At 46.4% G+C, this 21,588-nt stretch overlaps 2 protein-coding genes and 1 long non-coding RNA gene across 4 annotated transcripts in view; 2 read left to right on the top strand and 1 right to left on the bottom strand.

Annotated features, from left to right (window-relative positions):
• Positions 1-1,081: 1,081 nt before the first annotated feature.
• Positions 1,082-3,842, top strand: HOXD8 (homeobox D8). The gene is made up of 2 exons (XM_083714304.1): positions 1,082-1,986; positions 2,962-3,842. The coding sequence occupies exons 1-2, from the start codon at positions 1,398-1,400 to the stop codon at positions 3,261-3,263; spliced, it is 891 nt and encodes a 296-aa protein (XP_083570430.1). The 5' UTR covers positions 1,082-1,397; the 3' UTR covers positions 3,264-3,842.
• Positions 3,843-7,876: 4,034 nt separating this feature from the next.
• Positions 7,877-9,844, bottom strand: LOC310833422. The gene is made up of 2 exons (XR_014558682.1): positions 9,667-9,844; positions 7,877-8,800 (listed from the first exon to the last, which is right to left on the bottom strand). It is a non-coding gene; the product is annotated as an uncharacterized lncRNA (long non-coding RNA).
• A 141-nt stretch (positions 9,845-9,985) lies between these two features.
• The window catches only part of HOXD3 (homeobox D3), a 51,934-nt gene continuing 40,331 nt past the window's right edge, over positions 9,986-21,588 (top strand). The window contains exon 1 of one of the 2 annotated variants that reach the window (XM_083711885.1): positions 9,986-10,098. The gene's annotated coding sequence lies outside the window, so the exon portion shown is untranslated. The remainder of the gene's footprint in view (positions 10,099-21,588) is intronic. The other variant, XM_083711889.1, reaches the window with a different exon arrangement.

Below are 21,588 nucleotides of genomic sequence, written 5' to 3'. Positions count from 1 at the left end.
CCTCCAGCCTTTGATGGTTTATGACCTTCTGGGCCTGGACTTTACCAATACCATTGGATTTGAGCGCAGGAAGGACACCCACTCCTCCAATGCCGGGGGATAATGGGTTTATGGGGGTGAGGAAGCGGCCCCACTGCTCAGGGCTCGCCTAAAAGCCATGCCCTTTGATCCCGGAAGTGGAAGCTCTGGTGTGTGTGGAAGTTGGGTCAAATCTCTGTACACGTCCAGAGACACGTGTCCTCCTTTATGATGTTTTCATGTCTCAGGGCTCTAAGGATCTAATGATGGCTTATGCGACACCACCCCTCCCCCAGCCAAGGAGAGAAGTAAGGTAACTATAGAACTTTTAGAAGACATCTGAAGACAGCCCTGCACAGGGAAGTTGTTCAGTGTTCAACGTTTGATTATGCTTTTATATAATGTATGTTGGAAGCCTCCTAAAGTAGCAGTCAGATGGGCAGGGTAAAAATAAAATAAAATAAAATAAAATAAAATAAAATAAAATAAAATAAAATAAAATAAAATAAAATAAAATAAAATAAAATAAAATAAAATGATGTCCCTATTTTCATCGGAGAAATGTTGGAGGGTATGCTTCAAGGCTTGGCCTAGAAATAGTCTCAGTTTAAAAATAAAAATAAAAGTAGAACTTACAGCAGGGGTTGTCACCAAACCAGCCAAATCACCTCTTCTCCCTCCCCTCCACCCCAGGCTGGACTCCACTAGGCCTCTCCATCCAACAGCCCAGTCCTTGCGCTTTATCTCACCCTGATCTCTCCTACTTTCTTTCTGCTTGGTGAGTTTTCGAGAAAATATGCATAGGGCTGCGGGTGTGGAGGCTGAAGCGGGTGGGGGTGGGGAGAGAAAGGAAAGGAGGAAGGAAGAAAGGAAGAAAGAAAAAGAAAGAAAAAAAGAGGCCGCTTGCCTGAACAGCCGGTGGGGCAAGCTTCGGCTGCATGGGTGGTTGCATGGGGCTGCTGCGCTGTTATTTATTTATTTCCCGGGGCTCGTTTTCTGCCTCCGGGAGGTGAGTGTAAACCGAAGCCAACAGGCTCTCCTGCCTTGCCCTGAACTCCGGCCCATGTGAGTGTGTGGCGGCGGCGGCGGCGGCGGCGGCGGCGGAGCTGCCTGTGTGTGCCTAATAGGAAATAGTAAAAGCAGTGAGGCAGGTCAGTCAGTCGGGCAGCGATTAGATCCCAGCTCCGGACCTCACCAGCGCTGCAGTGGTGGCCGGGGCAGCGGCGGCGGGCCGGCTGAGTAAAGTAGGAGTAAGGAAGGAGTAGCGAGGCAGTGGTTCGTGGGCTTCGGCTGGCCCAGCTGCTGCTGCTCCTCCTTCTTCTCTTGCAGCTGGTGGTGGTGGCGCCTCCGCTCGCCGCCCCCCCTGCCGCCGCCCTCCGATGAGCTCCTACTTCGTCAATCCGCTCTACTCCAAGTACAAAGCGGCGGCGGCGGCGGCGGCAGCTGCGGCGGCAGGAGCTGCAGGAGGAGGAGGGGGCGAGCAGCCCATCAATCCCGCTTACTACGACTGTCACTTTGCGCCCGCCGCGGCCGCGGCCGCCCTGCTCTACGGGAACAGCGCTGCTGCAGCGGCCGCCGCCGCCGCCGCCGCCTCGGGCTTCCCCCCTCCGCAGCCCCCACCTGGGCCTGGCTCGGGCGGCAGCGGCCCGGAATACTACCATCACCAGCAGCACCACGGGCACCTAGCCGGAGGAAGCCCCTCAGCCTACCACCACCACCAGCAGCAGCCGCCGCCGCCTCCTCTGGCCCCGCAGGGCCCCTGCGCCGGCCTGCCTTGTCCCGGAGAGCCTGCCAAGTTTTACGGATACGATAACTTACAGAGACAGCCGATTTTTACGACACACCAAGAGGCCGAGCTGGTCCAGTATCCTGACTGTAAATCGTCCAGTGCTAATATTGGCGAGGACCCAGAGCACTTAAATCAGGGCGCATCTCCTTCTCCAATGTTCCCCTGGATGAGACCACAAGGTTGGACGCGAGCGAAACCCCCGCTTCCCTTTGGCTTTGGCGCCGCGGCAACCCAGTCGCTGCCTCCTTTCTTTCTTCTCGTTCTTCTCTTTCTTTCTTTCTTTCCTCTCCTGCCTTTTTTACAGCAGCCCCATTTTCCCTCTGTGCGTCTCAAGCCTTTCCTCTCCAAAACAAATTACAACCCAGCATCTATCCCTAAATTCAGATCCCCGCTTCTTTCTTTCTTTCTTTCTTTCTTTCTTTCTTTCTTTCTTTCTTTCTTTCTTTCTTTCTTTCTTTCTTTCTTTCTTTCCCTCTCTCTCTCTCTCTCTCTCTCTCTCTCTCTCTCACCTATAATTGACAAGCAATCATTGCGGTGCTGTTATAACTTCCAGGTTCCAGCACACTTTCCACGATTCCATCCACCCCCTCCGATAATCAACCCCACCACGGACTGGAGGCCGTTAAGACACAAATGTTATGAATCGTGGGATGAAACAAACAAACAAATAATTCCGCCAGTCTTTAGAAGTGGTCTCCTTTCAGGGAGGCGCTGCTGAGGCGCGTTAAGCGCAAGCGAGGCAAACAACCCTAGACCAGATAACTCGGAGTACTTTGATTTAAAGGGGATTCCTCAACCTCCTCCCTGGAGAGGAAGCCCTGCTGAGTGCAGTGGGATTTATTTCTGGATAAACGTGCCTGCGCTAAATTTGTTCGTTGGAATACAGCTGGATCGAATAGACTTGCCTCAGCCTCTGGTCATGCAGTAGAAAGCACATCCCACGGAGTTAGATGACATTTATTCCCTAGGGCGTCACGAAGACCCCCGTGGGACTTATTTCCCAGTAAACCAGTTTAGGATGTTCTCCAGATCTCTAAGCACGCGTCGTGTGCGCGCGGGGTGGGGGTGGGGGAGTCCTACTTGTTTTCAGTTTATTTGTGGGGTTTCGTTTCGTTTTAAAGAAACGCTGTGCTTTTTTGTTTCGTCTCAAATAGCAGCTCCTGGTAGGCGGAGAGGGAGACAGACCTACAGCCGCTTCCAGACTCTCGAGCTGGAGAAGGAGTTCCTTTTTAACCCCTACCTGACCAGGAAAAGGCGGATCGAGGTCTCCCATGCCCTCGGACTCACGGAGAGGCAGGTCAAGATCTGGTTTCAGAACAGGAGGATGAAGTGGAAAAAGGAGAACAACAAAGACAAGTTCCCAGCCGGCAGGCAGGAGGGGAAGGAAGGAGAGGAGGCCAAGACAGAAGCCCAGGAGGACCTTCTAGAAGAAGGAGCAGAAGGCCCGACGAATTGAAGGTTCTCCTTGGCCAAAGACAATGCCTGGGAGAGCGGGCGCGCGAGGGCACCAGCGGCCTCTCCTCCCGGCCTTCACGGGTCTTACTCAGGCACCTTTTTCGCAAGGGCCCGACCTTGTCAGTCTGTTTGTTTTTTAAAGCTACCTTATGATGTTTCTGTACTTAGGTGAGAGTTTTATTTTATTTGTTACTGCACCCGTGGCGCCCTAAGCCGAGTCCCAGCTGGCTGCTGCTGCTGCATCTTTCTCCATTTCGCCCTTCACGTGGAATTTGATACCGAAAACTATATAGCAATTTTGTACGCGTCCCCTCCTCGGTCTTTTTCTTCCTCTCCTCTCCTGTCCCCAAGCACAGAAAAGCCAAAACCCAACCCAAATGCTCGAATCAAGCAAGTGCACTTGTAATCTCAAAACTTTCCTTCCAACTTATTTCTTGTAAAGTAAATTAATTTAGACATTATAATGATTTTTTTTGCGGGGGTGTGGGAAAGGGGGAAGAAGAAGGAGATATTTTAATGCCACATTGATACTGAATGATCGGTAATTGATCGAAATAAAACAAAAGTGATTCCACTGTAATATCCATGGTCAGGTTTCTTCCTACGTTCCTGTTGTTGGCTGGTTGGTCTGTTTTTAATAAAAACGACAACAACCACCTCTCTGTGGAGCCCTAAAGTGCAGCGGGACTTAGAAAACGTAGGTCACATTACTCCAAGCAAACTTGCGCGGTTTTGCTGAGAGAATAGCCCAAGCGTCCAACAGCTATGAGGCCGAGGCGTTCAAGGATACAGCGTTGGCTTTTGCCTGCATTGACTGCACGAAGGTTTTTCCTTCGGCGCTCAGCGGGCAGGATTTGGGTACAGCTCTAACGCGCAGCTTCATTACGCATTTGCTGCAGTATTCCCCGAGTTGCATTAGCCTTGTGGTAGCTCCTGAAAAAATAAATGAAAAGTATTCGAGAGCTTAGCTGCTATCTGCTATGGGAGGCTTATTCGGTTCTCTGTGGAAAACGCCTGCCCTATGCTCATGAAGTGGAGTCCTATTGTTTTCAGTCCACTTACTTCCACAGACGTGTGTGTTTCAGTTTTCAACCGGGTTTCTTTCAAGGAAGCATGTTTTAGGCTTGACCCTTGGAAGTGGTTGCATTGCCAAGTACAGGAAGAAGAAGGCCGGATCAGGTCGTCCAGGCTACAATCCTAGACTTGGAAGTAAACCCCACTCAATCCAACGGGGCTTACTTCTGAGTAGACATGCCTAGGGTTGTGCTACAAGGCACGTGATGTTTCTATCCCGAATATGGCACGGTCCCAGTCCAGTTTAAAATTAATCGCAAATAAATTCAATACGAAGCAATGGAGCAATGTTGGTCTCAGTGAGGGGCTTAAGGGGGCAACCAGCTTTCTCTGCTCTGGGTCCCAGAGGCTGCAGTCCTATGGACACTTGCGAGGAAGCTGCAGTGAGCACAGTGTGACACCCATCAAAGCAAGGAGGTTTAAAAGTAATGGAAAGTCCTAGCCTGGTGTTGCAGAAACCTTCCCCACCCATCCCCGTCATAGTCTACCATATTACTAGATAAACAGCACGAGATGCCTCTTTCCATTTCTTCATGCCTTGCTTGATGTAAGCTGCTCAGGCCGCTCTCTGAAGAAAGCATGGCGGGCTAGCTGGATTCAGCAAGACACCCCCCCCCCCCCACTATGCTATGTCATTCGTGCAACATCCCTGCGTATCTCTAGTCTGGGTTGGAAGTAAAGCGGAAATTTGATTAGTAGCATTATTTTGTCAATTGACCATCTAAAACTTGAAGGATTTCCCAGAGGTGCCTGTGCTATTATATTTATAAAAAAAAACTTGCCGTTCTTACTACTAACACTATGGCTGAATTATTATTATTTTAAAAATCGTGTGTGCAGCAGTGATTGTCTTCGTGTTCTTCCCATCATTTGGAGAGGTGCAGTTCCTCATCCTCATCTTGGTCAGACTTTAGCTGTTGCGATAATTAGTGTTTACAGGAGTAATAAAAATCACCCTGAGCAGTAGGCTTTCACATGCTGTCTGTGCCATACATGCAACAGCACTGTAAGGCAGCAGGTCCGTGTTATCCCCACAGTAAAAAGGAGATGAGACTGAGCGGTATTAGTGGCTGCAACGGGATTGGAACGAGGTCTGAGTTAATGGCAGGGATGGGATTCAGCCCTGCGCCGCTCCAGAAGCCAACTTTGAAATCGCTGCAGATGGATATAACTTGCGAGGGGGACACACACACACACACACACACACACACACACACACACCGCTATTTGGGTTCATTAGTTCATAGAATCCCAAGATATAACGGGCCTATGCATTGTTAATGCCTATAATCCCAGGATGAAGATCAGAGTGCTTAAGCACTATAAATAAGGCACCTGTGCAAGAGTACTTAATTCATCGCTGGATTGTGGTCCGCGTGTGCAGTTCACTTGCGATCAGAACTCCATTGATTCCAGTGGGGTCCAGGCGTGCCAGCGTTCTATGGATTTTGTCCAATGTCTGTGGTAGGTTTGTTGTTGTAGGTGTTATTCAGCAGAAAACGGGCAATTTAAGACTATCAAAGCATGGAAGTCCTGCAGATGACTGAAAACACTTCATGGAGCGATAGCAAAACAACAAAAAACTGTCCCAGGTTATGAATAACGCGTGAGATTCCCACTGGCTTACACATATTTTTTTTTACACATTAACTTTATTAGCTTTATTTTCGACATTTTTCCCCAGCAATTTTTTTTTTAAAATAACACACACATCGCTTAGTTGGTGAGAAAACTGAGGTTTCTGTGTGTGTGATTTTATTTCTCGGCTTTTGGGTGATCTTGCCTGCCCTTAATGCTATCAAATCCCATTCACTTCAACGGGATTTATTAAGGACTTTCACACTGGCGCTGGCTTGAATCAGGTAATCATATCTCCACATCAAAGTGCAAGGAAACCACCAGAATTCTCCTGGCAATTTCAAAGAGGTGGCTTCTCAATCTTAAATCATGCAGATAATTAAAAGGTAGAGCCTTCTCGCCAAGAAACCTCAAATTGTCTGTCGCTGGAAAGAACGGCCTTCAAATGGTGTGGGGATCCCTCCTCCCGCAGCCCCCAGAAACCACACACAGAGGCCTAAGAGGAATTGTGTATGAAGTGACCCATATATGCAGAAGAAGCCGCACTTCATCAAAAATTAGTAGTGGATAAGAAATCGAGTTCAGTTAGTTACAACTAAGCGCAGTTCTGTCGCTTTTCCGCGGGACCAAATCCTGTTAGATGGGTGGCTGTAGACAGAAACCCCGAAAGACCCCAAAGGGCAGGAAATCAGCAACCTCTTGGTGGCTCCTTTTATATGTAACATGTAGAACAACAGAGTTCTCAAAACTGAGAGGCATTATATTTGCATCAATCCTCCATCACCGTTTTGGTACCCTGTTCACCAGTTAGTTCATCGAGCCTTTTTCTCGCTGCAAGGCGTGTTAACTCGGACCACTTTTATCAACCGAAATTAGGTCGCTGTAAGTCCTAAGGACTTCTGTGTGGGTGTGCGCGCTTGCGCTTGCGCTTGCGAGACCAGTAGAACTGAAATGTGTTGAAGTCCTGTGGCTGAATCTCTCCCATTGTTCTTATTATCAGTCTTGGAGACAGTCAATAGTTTCTTGTTTGCCCATATCAAAGCCCCTGAAACAAATTCACTTTAAATCTTTAAAGAGAGGGTGAAGTGGAATAAGGCGAAATGAGTGAACAGATACCAGGTCAAAGTCTGCTCTCATCTAACCAGAATCCGGAGGATTTAGCCTTAACTAGAAGATTCCTCTATAGACATACACACACCTACATACGCACACACGGAGGGTGAGAGAGAAAGGGTCTTGTTCATTTTGTTTTGCTTGCTTTGTGCATGTGTATGTTACTATTCGCTCTGGTCTAATTATTTCCTTAGTATATATGTACATTTCAGCAGTTATGTTAGCTGTGAAATCAGCTAGCTAAGAAGAAAGCAGAATATACTTTCAGCGCCTATCATTTTCGAGGCTCTTTTCGAATTCAGAAAATAGCCCCTCCCCGCCGGAAACGCCTTCCTTGGCCACCGCATTCCTCTACAAGCGCCATAGTGGGCTGGGAACCCGTTCACGTAGAGGAACTGCGGCAAAAACTGTGAAGCAAAACAATTTGGTGCATTGATTTGCATAAATGCGGCAAAACGTCTCAGTGGTTAGTCTGGGATTGGTTATGCGGGTCTAAGACAAGCGAACTTCCAGAAACCTATATAGAAGGGATGGTGATTTTATTTTAATTTAAATGTAAATATACAAGTTAAATATTTGCAGACATTATTGGTAAAGTAGCAATACCTTTGCAACGAAGGGCAAAGCTTTAGTTCAATTGAGCCCTAGCGAAGGGAGGGGTCATTTTGAGCATCTTAAACCATAATCCCTTTCAACTAGAAAAAAGTATTATCCGATATTTATCCAACGCTAATTCCAAAATTGGATTAAAATGTCTGAAGACAATTGATTCTGGAGGAGGGAAATCCGAATATTTGCTGCGCACATTCTCCTGAATATATTTATATATACATGCACATTGCAACGCAGTATGCTTTATAATGTATTTAATCAATATATTAACATCCACAATTCATCATGAATGACGAATCTAATTAATACCATCAAACATAACACTGTCCTAGAGTTTGTCGATCCTGATTATTTACGAGGAAGCGGCCATTTTGGAATTGGGTGGAAATCAAGCTTGCGGAGTCGCTATGCGGTCCTTCAAGGCGAGAAACCCACATCTTAGATATTCAAACCGGCCCCAGTGACATAGCTGACTTGGAAGCAAGTGAGTCTGAACCTGTCAAGCCGCCCGGAACGTCGCTTTCCAACAGAAGGCGCTTAAACCCTAATCCCACATAAATGGCCATAAATAATTGGATGAATTCGCCAGTTATTAAAGACGGCCTTTGGGTTACGGAGGGAAGCAACAAAATTCAAGTGAACAGAGTTTGGATCCCACACTACAGACAGCGGCAAATTTCCCCACCACTTCCAGCCTATCTTCAGCGGAAGAAAGTGAACCGCACTGAATATCCAAATAATGCAATTTGTACACACATTTGCTCAGCTGTAAGTGCGCAACTGAGTCCAGGGGGGCCTTAAGTGAGTACCCTTAAGTGTGCAGTCAGTCAGTCAGTCCCAATTGCTGCATGAAAGAAAACGGAACCAGAATAAACGTCCCTGGGTGTATTTATGTCGGTTTCGATTTAAAGTTCAAAAAGGGGAGGCCGTTTTAAACACTGGAGGCATGCTTTGTCTCCCTCGTCCACCCTTCCTTCCATGTCTCGAATTCTTTTGCCATTGCAGATCCGGTAGAACGCCTGGTTACTCCTCCAGAGCGCAGAACTCCCAGCGCGTTCTAGAACGTTACAAATCAATGGATCGGAAGCCAAGCGAGGCTTTGTCTCTCGTCAACGTTCCATCCGCAGCCAGGGCCGGAAAAGCTTCTGGGGAGGCTTTTTCCTGCAACAAGGAAGAGACGCTCATTAATTCGCACAAGCGGGTGGTTTTTATTTGCTACTCCAAACGGAGCTTTCGGGAGCTCCGGAACGTGACGAGCCTTTGGAGTAAAGTAGATTCGAGATTTGCAGGAGCTGAGTTTCATTGCGATGTTTCCCATTCCCAACCCCTTCAGCCTTCCCAGCGCAGGTCAAGGAGGGTCGGAGTGAGGCAGTGCAATTCTAAAGCCCAGCGGCCTAGACATAATGTAGACCTAGCAAAAGGGGCCTCGCCTGCTGGACTTTCTCCCGCCCCCGCAGCAAATGGACTTTTACGCATTGTTGCGTTGCTCACAGGCAAGTGGTAGGGTGTGGGTTCAGGCCCCTATGTTTGGGCTAAACGCTTCCGAATCGAATCAGGGCCTCTACTCGGCAGCGTTTGGCCTCCGGGTTAAGGGGGCTGAGGACTGGGCTGCGTCAATCATTCAGAAGATTCCCACCGATCTGCTTCTCCCTGAGACAGGCCAAGGCAACAGAAAGGTGGTGGTGAGCCTCGGTAGCGCGTAAAGACAAACAGCAGAGAGAGAAGGCAGAAAGAAATGAACCCAGGAAAACAAAACCCACTGTTTGTAGCAGCCTGGGTTTAAAAAAAAAAAAATCCGCAAGGAATTGCAGTAAATTCCTTTTTGTTTGAAGAGAATTTACAACTCGTAATAGACCTTTTATGACCTATTTGGGCACGTCATTGGCTGCGCCTGGTCATGTGCGAGCGCTGATGGCTTTCACTGCCTTCCCCCTCCTTTCCCCTTCCTGATTTCCCCGGCGAATCCCCCCCCCCCCGCTTTTTTTGCATTCTGTCTTTCCCACAGCCTCAACCCTTCTTTTTCTAACCTTTGTCTCCGATAAGGTGCATTGCGCTCCCTATGATGTTTGAGTACCGATCCAGTCCGGTCCAAGGGTTTTAAAAACAACACGCGCTCGCACACACACACGCGCGCGCGCACACACGCAAACGCCCACCCTCCACCGCTGCTACCCTGCCAGTTTCCAGTCATAGCAGAGACGCGGAGTGCGGTGAAGGGTTAGGGTGGGCGGGGAGGGACTGGGAGGGGGGGGCAGAGCTCCCTTGTCTTTGCCAGCAAGGCAGCTTGTTTATCTAGCGAGCTCTCTTTCCTCCCAGCCCTACCTGCCTGCCTGCCTGCCTTGCCTGCCTCCTTTGGCTTTTCCGATCGGGATGGGACTCGGATTGCTACCGAACGCGACCCCTAATGGATTACAGGGATGCGGCTGGGCTCCACGCCCTTCCACCGGGGCAGCGAACGGGTAAGGGATTTTTCAGCTCTCCTTTTCCACCATCACCACCTCCTCCTCCTCCTCCTTCCCCCCATTTTATTCCTGACTCGTCTGCATCGCTGCAGGGCTTCCTACTTTCGCTCAGGCGCCGGAGAATGACTCCGTAAGTCATAAAAGAAAGTGAGCAAGGCGGGCGCCCATCACCATCACCACCATCACTGAAAGCGCCTGTGGTTTTTTTTTCTTCGCCCAAGCTGAGGCAACAGAGGCGAGGTGGTGCGGTGGGTTAGGCTTGGAAGCGCTTCGCCGCCTTCTGCTGCCACCTGCCTGGCTCTTGAGGCTTCCATGCCACGGAGAACAAGGCTGAGATAGGCACTCCCCGCCCCACTAGCGTAGCTCGCTAGTGGAATTGAATGCCTCTGAGGTTGGGGAGGCAAGAGTAGGTTTGGAAGCAAGAGAAACTGCCGAAGCAGAATTAAAAAAATATTCCCAAACAAAAACTACTAGCAAAACTATTTGGACCGAGATGTCCTGCAATTTCTACTTGTGCGCTGTTGCCTCGTCCCCCCCCCCCCCTTAGTGGTTTTTCTTAACAGCAGGATTCCATCCGCATGCCTTTCATTATCAACAGGTGTGTGTGTGTGTGTGTGTGTGTGTGTGTGTGTGTGTGTGTGTGTGCCCCCATCCGGGTCACTAATAATGAGCAAAGCTGAGCGCTCCTACGACCAGATTTGCTGCAGGGAGACTGTCTTACGATCTGTGGTTTCTTCTGTGCTGGGGAGTCCGACTTTTCATCCGATTAATCCTACCAAGATGACTGGGAGGGCGGGGAGGAGGGGGCAATCCTAAACAGAAAACAAGACCCTGTTTTAGGATTTTGCTTGCAAAGCGAAGGCCAAATGTTTGCAGTCGTGAAAACATCAGGGGATTGTTAAAACTGTACCTTGAGGGAGGGATGGCAAGGAATGTTTGCGTCATACTGTCGGATACATATAACAGTTTGGAATGGATCGAACAGCGGATAGATGGTTTTTTCTAGGGCGGTCAAAACACTTCCTAGTGTGCATTGTCATAAAGAGCAGACGCATGTTCCACGGTAGCTAACGCGTGGAAGGTTTAAGCAGACACCAATATGGCTGCAACATAGCAGGTACTTACTCTTATGTAGCAAGACAGCGACTTCTGGAGTAAAGGCGTTGCGGATTATTGTGGTCTAGAGCGAGGATGACATCACCGTGGTGCTCAGACGTTTTCAAAAATATATTTTATATCGATCAGGCCTAATTGAACCAAGGGAGATTATCTGTCTGTCTTTCTGGCTGTGAGCGGGGTGACATGAGGATTCAATACGCTTATTTTCATAGCAACAGTTATGGGAAGGGGAATAATCCATATAGCTCAAGACAGTCCAATCTTATCCATGTTTACTTGGCAGTGAATAAATTCCTTACAGTGGGAATTAATAAGTAAATATGGCATAAGATTTCAGACTGGATACAAATATCTAATATATTTCCCCTATAACTTTGCTGTTGTTGCTATGTAGCCTTAGGCGTCTTTATTTCTATTTAAGATGTTACGCTGAATCATCACCCCATTTATTTATTTATTTTTAAAGCAGGGCTGTTGTCCGGTCTAGACAAATCATTTTTTTTTAAAGAAAAAGGTCGATTATCTCTTCCGGAATGTATATTGTTATGTTATGTTATGTTATGTTATGTTATGTTATGTTAATGTTTATTATGTTATGGTCTTCCTGAAAACTGGTTTGCATAATGTGATTTATACGTGCATTAAATATATTAATGTAATGTTGCTTATACATCAGTTTTGTTTAAAGGCCGTACTACTATGCATAAATATTTGATCACCCCACAATTTAAAATAACTTATCGGTGATAGGAATAAATTTCAATCTTGCTAATGCACTCAAATTTTATTCTGAAAAAGAATGACTACTTCGTATATCCTTTTTGCGACTTGTTGGAAGTCAACACGTAATCACTCGAATCCGGTTTCCCCTCTATTTTCGATCAAGTCTACAGAATGTGGAGTTCTGGTTTTCTAGCAATCAGTCTAGGGAAAGTTATTGGGCTGGGTGCTGGGTGGGAGTAAAATACCATCACAATCTTGCAAGGTGATTGTTGATTACAGTTTAATGGCTACAGTTTATAGCAGAAAGTCGCAAACCATCCTAAATAAAAATAATCATGTGTGCATATATAAGTCCGCCCACTTTCCCCTCTGGTATATTGCTTCTCCCTTTCCCTCCCTCCCTCCCAGTTAGACTGCATTTATTATAGCTAAGTTGGAGACACATTGTTGATTGGTTTGTTTGCCTTTGCATTCTTGAAATCTTAATTTCCACATCTTCTTTTTTTAACCATAAGATCTAACCCATCGTAGATCCGTAACCCATTACAAAGTACGTGGATTTAAAGAAATAAAACCAAACCAAACCAAATCACGTTTGCTGGATGACTGTTCTTTTTACAGAATATATTCATGTTCTTCGACTTAAAGTGCCAGAGTGCTTGGTGCTGAAAAACCCAGACTCTTGATTCTAAATGCATTCGATTCCTTGGAAGAAAGGGGCACTGATCTCAGCGCATTTTTCCACCTTAAACCGCAATTTTAGGCATACAGCTTTAAGCTCGACCACCCTACCATTGTGAATTCCACTGAGTTTTATGAGAGTTTGCCCCCAAACTCACTGAAATAAAATTGATTGGGGGGGGTATTGTATTTGGGGCTGCTCATTTCATTTCCCGCTAAAAAAAGGAGAGAGTTCATAAATAGGCACGTTAGGACCCCCTCAAGAAAGGAGAATTCATCCAGTGGTCAAACGTGGATAGTTTAATCACTTCTAGCTGAAAATGCAGAACAAGGCAATAATTTGTTTAAGGAAAAATAATCCCAGAAATGGTCATGTTCTTAGTGAAGAAGAACCCACCCGTTCATATGTTGCCTAGATCTTTTGTACATTGGTGGTGGGTTCAGTGCCCTTAAATACCCATTCACCCAAAGCTCTAAAAATCTAATCGTGGTGTGTACACCCACCTACACACCAGTGAACTATATTTCTCAGGGGCTGCTGTATGAGTGCTTGGAGCTGGGGGTGGGAGAGAGAATCCGAACAAAGACAGTATTTCACTCTTTGGTTGGCAGGCAGCTGTTAAAGGTATTTACAGCTCTACTGCATTGCGGCACTGAATGCTGCTACTGCTAGTGTTAAGAGCTAAAAAACAGGAAGTGAGTGTGGGGTGGTGAGGGGGAGAGGAAAAAGGAATCGCCATAAACAGTTCATTTGGTCAGTGGGACAGAGCTTAAGACAGAAAATAACACCACATTGGGGATAAAGATCTCCCTAAAAATCCTTACGCCGAGTGGCTTTTGAAAACCTGCTTTTTCCTAAAGAGGAAGTATAGTTTAAATGGATGCGAGGGAGAAAATCGCCCCTTTCATAATCTTCCAAGTAGGAAGCTGAGGGCAGCAAACATGAAACATGTGTGAGTTAAAGTGCTTGAGGGGGGGGTGCGTGGGGAAGACACAAACACTTGCATGATCTCAGCATGGGAAGGGGAAAAACGGGTTGAGGGGCTTTCATTAAATAAAAAAAAGGTGGAAGTGAGAGGAGGGTCCAAGCACTTTAAGGAGAAGGAAAAGCAACGCATTGTTTTAGAGCTCTTTCGTGGCGATAGCTAAAGCTTTCTATGGAGAACATTATTGCCCTCCGGTTTTCTCTTGTTTGCAGACATAAAAATGAAAAAATGAAATGAAAATAAAAAAAATGGTTAGCTGTATCAAGGTAGAGTTGCGGGTTTGGGTTGGCTATCAGGATAGTCACCAGTTCTTCCAAACTGATAGCAATCTGCGCTTTGGGAATGAATCAGCCCAGCTTTGAGATTTAAGAAGAAGAAGAATCGGAGACCTTTTTTATGTTGGACCCTTTCAAAGCACCACCAGGAAGACGTAGACCTGACGTGGAGGCAGGAGCTATGTGGGGTTAAGAAGAAGGTCGGCGCAGTTCCTTTAAAATCCATGTGGCTTCCAGGCTGCAGTCCCCGGGTTTCATGGAGCAGCCCTTAGCCACAATCCGGCACAAGGCTAGGCCTGGGTTAAAACTCCTGGATGCCAGACCGATTTTACTAGATCTTTAGCTAGAAAGAGAAAATGGGCCATCCACGCTGGCTTGTTGGTTGTTTGGCAACTGGTTTGTTGTCTCTGTCTGGCCGACTGACTCTGAAATCGGCCAAGCAACAGGCCTCTCTTCACTCTGAGCAGAACAGAAAACTCCCACATTGTTAGTCACCGACCGTGCCTGGACGCATTGCTATTGAGGCCAATGGTTCTGCTCAAAGAACCAGCCAAGGATCAGGAAGGATGTTAAGAGTCTGGGGTCTCGCCTTGAGTGGTGTCAGAGGCTCGTTTTGCCTTTGAAACGTTGCCAGCCTACTCTGCCTTCCTGTTTGCTAGTCGCTCGTTATGTTCCTTCTTATTGTGTCCCTCTGCATTCCTGTGCTGGACGCAGAACAGCCTGGCTAGCGCAGTCTCCCCCATGCAGCCTCAGATCTCCGTCCACACTGCCAGCTTCCTTTTCTCCCGTCCCTTTAAACAACCTCCACATATTCTCAGCTGCTTTTCTCAGACCCTCAGCCTGGGTCAAGAAAAAAACAGCTCAGCTCCGCGTTTCCTGTCCAGCAAACATATTCAGAGGCGGTGGGGGCGGGCGTGCCTTTCAGTTTCAGCAGTTAAATAAATAGCTCTTTTAATATTGACTTAAGGCGGGATGCCTCCCCTTCTTCAACATCAAAACACTGTTTAATATTACGTATACGTGCTTTATGTAAGGAGATCCCTTGAGAGTGAAGCCTGCAACTGTGCAAACGCGCGCACACTCGCATGACTGCGCTCAGGATGGTAGGAACATTTCAGAGTCTGAAGGGACGCCATCTATACAGTAATCAGAAGGCCTTCTGCACACCTGATATTTGAGTCGAGGGGTGCCACAAAGGTGCGGTTCATCCTTGTCGTTATTTCCCAGAAGGGATTCCCTACTCCTTCTAATTTCCCTTTCTCTCCCCCTCTCCCTAATCCTCTTCTATCTGATTTGGGAGCAGATGTCACATGGAGACCCTGCCCCTCTCCTCCCTCCCCCTCCCCGCCCACAGCCCCTGTGATGTGAAGAGTCACTTTGTCGTCTGGCCGCTCGTCCAGGAGAAGGCGCTGTAGGACAAGCCTCGCAGCCCTGTGCATCTTAAGACCTGCCCTCAGCCAGAGAGTGGCTGCAGCGACTCTGCTGATCTGTTTCATGGCAGGGACCCGCAATCTGCAAGGGCAGCCCAGAAAGCCTCTCTTAACCCGCCCCGCGCAAGCAGGTTCGAGGAAGAAAGTGATCACGAAATTCTAGCTCTCTGCGACACTTTCTTGCCCTCCCCAAGCAATTGTCACAAGAGATCAAATGAGATAATACTAATACTAATACTAATACTAATACTAATACTAATACTAATACTAATACTAATACTAATACTAATACTAATACTAATACTAATACTAATAATAACAACAACAGTCCCTATACTTGGCACATGTAATTTCATGAGAGCTAAGGCATTCTTGATTTTCTTGACTCTCAGCATTCTGGAAAGCAAGCTACAACCCTTTTAGGGAAGGGGAGGAGCCTAAATAGTTTCTGAACGCTCTACATTTCTTGACCCTGATAGAACCATAATATTGGAAGGGAATATTGAAGTGATCCAGTCCAGTCTCCTGGTCAGTGCAGTATCTGCAGTGCAGGATTCATTGATGGCAGTCCACCCTCTACTCAAAGACCTCCAGCAGGGGCTACCCCAGATGCTACCACCTCTGGAGGCAACCCATTGCACTCTTGAACAGCATTTGCTATTCTCTCTTAATGTTTAGATAAAGACTACTTCCTTGCCATTTCCACCCACGAGTTCTAGTTTTGCCCTCTGGACCAACAGAGGACAGGCCTGCTCCATCTTCTTCTGCATGACAGTCCTTCAGATATTTGAAGGCTGTGATCATTAATTCTCTTTTCTCCGGACTAAAACTAGGCAACTTCTCTTATGGTTCCTCATGAGACTTGGATACCATGCTACTCACCATCCTGGTCCCCTTCCTCTGTCCATGCTCCATTTTGTCAGTACTCCAGTTGTCGCCTGACCAGCATGGAATATAGTGAAACTATTGCTTTTCTTTTCATCGGGACGTTATGCTTCTTTTAAAATATCCTAATATTGCATTTAGGTGTTTTGCGTTTTTTTTAGCAACTGCATCATACTGCTTATGTTTAGCTTATGATCAACTTATTGATCCTTTATTGATCCTTTCCCTATGTACTGCTGCCAAGGCAGGCTGCTTCGATCCTATATTTGTGTCTTTCATTCTTGGTACACAAATACAGGACTTTACTTCAATCTCTGTTGAATTTCACTTGGCTAGTTCTGACCCAACATTTGAAACTGGAAGCCAGCGGCACTCTACTCAAGGAAGTTGTATTATTAACAGGGCAACCTTACACATGTTTATCCTGGTCCCCTTCCTCTGTCCATTTTATCCAGAAGTGAGTAATAGTTAGCTCAGAGGGTCTTACTCTCAAGTAAATGGGAATAGGATTGCAGCCTAAATCTCACTGAGTTTGCAAGACTGAGCTGGAAGGCTACAATCCTACATACACTGCACTGAGAGTAGATCCCAATGAAAGTTACTTTTGAGTAACTATGATAGGATCAGTCAGAGTTGAGATCTTAAGGCTAGATCTACCAAGGCAAGCTATTGAGGTCAATGGAGGGCTACATATTTGTTCATCTGCTAGGCCTTCATGCACTTCACAGCCTGATCCTATCTATGTTCAGTTGAAAGTAAATCCCAATGAATTCAAGGGTGCACAGGACTGCCCCACAAGTAGTGCTCATATTCCACCCCTTCTTTTGTCTTATGCACATACCTGTGGGTGCAGCCAGTCAGCCAGACCTCTTTAGACCAGACAAAAGACATATTACAGCTACCTATTAAAAAACACAGTTGAAATGGCCCATAATCATCTCACTACACTCCCCGGGTCTCCCACAGACCAGTGCTATTTAAAATACCATCAGCCAGCCTCCTCACCCTCAAGTGCAGTCCCTGTTTATGGGGCTGTATAGACAGCCTTTTGTATCATAGCAAACAAGTGGTCACAGCTAGTTACTTCAGGGGACCATCATCTGTCTGATCTTTGATGTTGTTCTTCTCCTGCTTCCTTTGCTTTCCCTTTGATCTCTGATGGCCCCTAAAATGGTAGCCATTCCTCTCAAAAGTCTCTTACTTCTAACAGGGCTGAAAGCATCCAGTCCATTGGCTTGCAGTCTTCCCAATTGTAGGTGATAAAAGCAAATTGCATGTCTAGCTTTTTCTTTCTGTCTGCCTTCCCTACCCCCACAACTTCCAACCTCATTCACTGGACTCTTTCAAGGTTCACCTTCCACAGTCATGACACAAGTACTTGGCCTAGATTGACCTTCTGTGCCACACAACCATCTCCCCCCCCCCCCCCGTTTCTCTGTCTCCCTGTCTCCCATTGGCATGTGCAATAGATATGCACTGTCCTCCTCTTCACACTTGTGGTCTTCATCCATGGTGCCATCTTCTTCTTTCCTGAGTCAGAGCACCTGCCTTCATAACACAAACTTATACAACACAATACTATACACAGGGGAAGGCTATGGCTCAGTGGCAGAACATCTGCTTTGCACCCAGAAGATCCAAGAAGGGCTAGGAATGTCCTCTGCCACTCCCAGGCAGTGTACACAATACTGAGCTAGGTGGATCACTGGAATGACTCAATATAAAGCAGCTTCCTGCCTTCCTGTGTCTACTCAGAAGTAAGCTAGACTGAGTTCAATGGGGCTTACTTCAGGGTGCATAGGACTGCAGCCCCATGATCTTTAAAATGTCACATCTCACACTAAGTTGGCTTTCTCTCTTCATTTAGTTGGGTAGGCATTGCACAGCTATCTTCCTAGCTATTTGAAACTCTCCATGTTCAAACAGCATACTTCTGAGTACCAGGTGTTGGACCAGGTGCCTATGAGACATGCCAAGATTTTAATCCCTTGGTTATGAGTTTTCATAGCCTGGTCACTGTTGGAAACAGAACGCCTTAGTCTAATTGAGCAATGCAGTTCATTTGTCCTGAGAAAGTGGTCTTGATCAACATGAATGGCCACCACAGTCAAGACATGATTCTACAGTATCCTGAAGAAATGCAAGGTTCCTTGCCATGTGACTGGGTGATCAAAACAAATTCTTGTTGGTCAAACACACTACAGTGGGACCTTGGGTTACATACCCTTCAGGTTACATATGCTTCAGGTTACAGACTCCGCTAACCCAGAAATATCACCTCGGGTTAAGAACTTTGCTTCAGGATGAAGTTTGCTACAGGATGAGAACAGAAATCGTACAGTGGCAGCACAGCAGCAGCAGTGGGAGGCCCCATTAGCTAAAGTGGTGCTTCAGGTTAAGAACAGTTTCAGGTTAAGAACAGACCTCCAGAACAAATTAAGTTCTTAACCCCGAGGTACCACTGTACATTTTGAAGTTATGAAGTTAAAAGAGGCTTAGACAAATTCATGAAGGAGAAGGTTGTCAACGGTTACTGGTCACTGCCTTCACTGTCAGAGGAATCATCATCATAATTTATTATTTGTACCCCGCCCATCTGACTGGTTTACCCCATCCACTCCGGGTGGTTTCCAGCTTATATAAAAACATAGTAAAGCATTAAACCTTTAAAAGCTTTCCTATACCAGGCATAGGCAAACTCTGGCCCTCCAGATGTCTGGGACTACCATTACCATCATCCCTGATCACTGGTCCTGTTAGCTAGGGATGATGGGAATTGTAGTCCCAAACATCTGGAGGGCCGGAGTTTGCCTATGCCTGCTCTGTACTGTACAGGGCTTTTGTATATGGGTTCTTCTGAATATCAGTTGCTTGGAATTGCAGGTGGGCAAAGTGCTCTCATGCTCTAATCCTATTTGCTGGTTTCCCACATGCATCTTGTTGGCCACCTTGAGAACAAGATGCTGGACTAGATGGGCCAATTGACCTGATCCAACAGACTTGCATTATGTTCTTATGTCTCTTATGCTGCCTTCTTATCAAAAGTTCTTGGAATGAGAAAGAGCTCTGTGAAGCCCCAAACCTGCCTAATGTTTTCCAATGAAGAAAGGTTACCTGTCTCCTTCCTCTGGCTACAGAATCCTGCCCAATCAGCCATGCACGTTCAATCAGAGGCTAACCCAACTTCCCCAAATGAACCTATTCCCATATCATTCCTGTCGTGGGTCACCATCCTAAGAATTGAAACCCATCGAGTTTACTTCTTAGTAGCTAAGATTAGGGGGGCAGCACACGTTTTTGAGGCGAATGTGTATAGCTGATGAGATCAGATTGTAGAATTTAAATCAGGGGAATGACAGCTACCTGAGGTGAAATCAGGTCCTACAAAGGGAAAAAAAAAAAAAGCAAACGACGCTTCAGTAGGACTTTCACTCAACTCATCCCTCTTTGCAGCTGTAGAAGTTCGTCAGCGAATGATCTCAAAGTCATGAGTTTAAACACGACGTTGGGCAAAAACAATTCCTGCTTTGCAGGTACTTTTACTAGATGACCCTCGTGGTCCCTTCGAATTCTTCAATTCTATGGTGCTATGAATGCACACTTTGGATCTGGGGTGATATCCCAAGAATAGACGGTTTGAAATCACATCATTAAAGTAAGTTAAGAGCATTGACTTCAGTGGTTCTACTCGGAGTATGACTTAGTTGGCTACAACCCCTGTTTGCCACCCACCGCTCGCAAAAGAAGAGCAGGTTCTGAGGTGCAAAACCCCAGGTTTCTGACGGCAGTTAAAACCAAAGGACTTATTTTCCAGGTGAAATGTATTCGGGATGGAGCTACCGAGTGGTAAATAAATGTATCAATCTCTTGAATAAGAGTTCTTACTTTGAGTCCTGTTTACATTAAATGCAAGTTATTGGCTTGAGTTTGACTCGATCTTACTGTGTTCATATCCGGGGGTGAGGGGCTTCTGCTCTGCTTCCTTGCAGAGAATCGGGATAAAAGCGAAGTTATTCTCTCCTTTGCACGCGCCTTCTCTGGGGCCAGGACTTTTGAAGGCTCCGCATAGCACTAACCCGCTTTGAACCGAGCCATTTTGCAAACTTCTAATTTTTCACCTGAGAACGCTCCCCGTTTTCCCTCTCTGCTGATGTATCCTTGACCACATTTAATGAAAGGCCGCGTCATCTCCTCCTACAGCTCATTTGCCTTATTTCCTCCTTTCTGTGGTTTCGGGGCATTAAACCCCTTGCCAATTTCCAGTGGATGCATTTATCCTAAATTGTATGGGCTAGCGCCAAGGAGCTGAAACCGACTTCTTCTGTACTTCTCGTTTTGAGAAATAACCAAGTAATCTGTGCTGGCATTTTGATCACGGTCCAGTACGAGTTTGTTTTGATTTAGTGCAAAGTTTGTACAGAAGAAGAAGAAAGGGGGAATCTATTCCTGACCGTATTTCTTCCTGCCTGTTAAAGAAGGCTTTGCACCTGTGAACTGGACCCCTCCGTTCCTAATATGATTTTCTATGCTCATTTCCCTTCTAGGTGCATATCGTCACCAGTGAAGCCTATGCTATCTTTGATGACCACTTAAAAAATGGCAGGTCATTTCCTTAGTTGTGGCACTCAATGTAAAATGCATGTTTTTTTCCTGTTTCTTCTTTTTTTTGCGGATTAAAACTTTTTACTAGCTTCGTGATGTGCTTCCTATAACTTTGAGAAAACAGAAACACGTCTAAATGCTATTTTATAGTCACAAAGCATTTGATTTGAGGCCAGTCTCCAGGGCTGGAAAACAGAGCTTTCTGGATAAGCCAGGAAAATGTGAAGACCTGAATGTCTCTCAACATGTGCAGAGCACATTTGTTTAATCACCGAGGAACAACTAACCAGTACAAGTATGAGTTTAGGAAGAGGTGATTCTAGGGCAGCGAGTGAGTTTCAAAGGGATTTGAAACCCGGCGCCTCTAATTTTAGCATTGAAGGTAGGACCGGCCTGCCATTGGATACAATGATGCAGCAGCCTCAGGCAGCTGGCTTTGGATGTCATGAAGGTGAAGCAAAGTGTTTATTTAAATTATTTATTTACATTATTGCTGTTATTGCAAGGGTTTGTGTGCAAGGGGGTGTTATTGCAAGTGGGTTTCCTGATTCAGGTCCAAAAAACCATAGCTGGTCTTGGGTATTAAGTAATTTCACTGGGATGGGGGGAGTGGGAGCTGGCAAAATGCTGCTGTGCACACCAGGCAGGAAGATGTCTTGGCTAATTAAGGTGTTTTGCAGTGCATTGTACGGGAGACCTACACTGAGTGACCAGTCTCTGTGGTGTGCAAAAACAGGAGACAAACCAGCTGCTAGCCTTGTGCATTAGATAATGAATCTTACTGGC

The sequence above is a fragment of the Podarcis gaigeae genome (genome assembly GCF_964106915.1).
Source record: "Podarcis gaigeae genome assembly, chromosome: 1".
In the NCBI taxonomy this organism is placed as follows: domain Eukaryota; kingdom Metazoa; phylum Chordata; class Lepidosauria; order Squamata; family Lacertidae; genus Podarcis; species Podarcis gaigeae.
The sequence above is the reverse complement of the archived record's forward strand: the minus strand, read 5'-3'. Positions and strand labels throughout refer to the sequence as shown.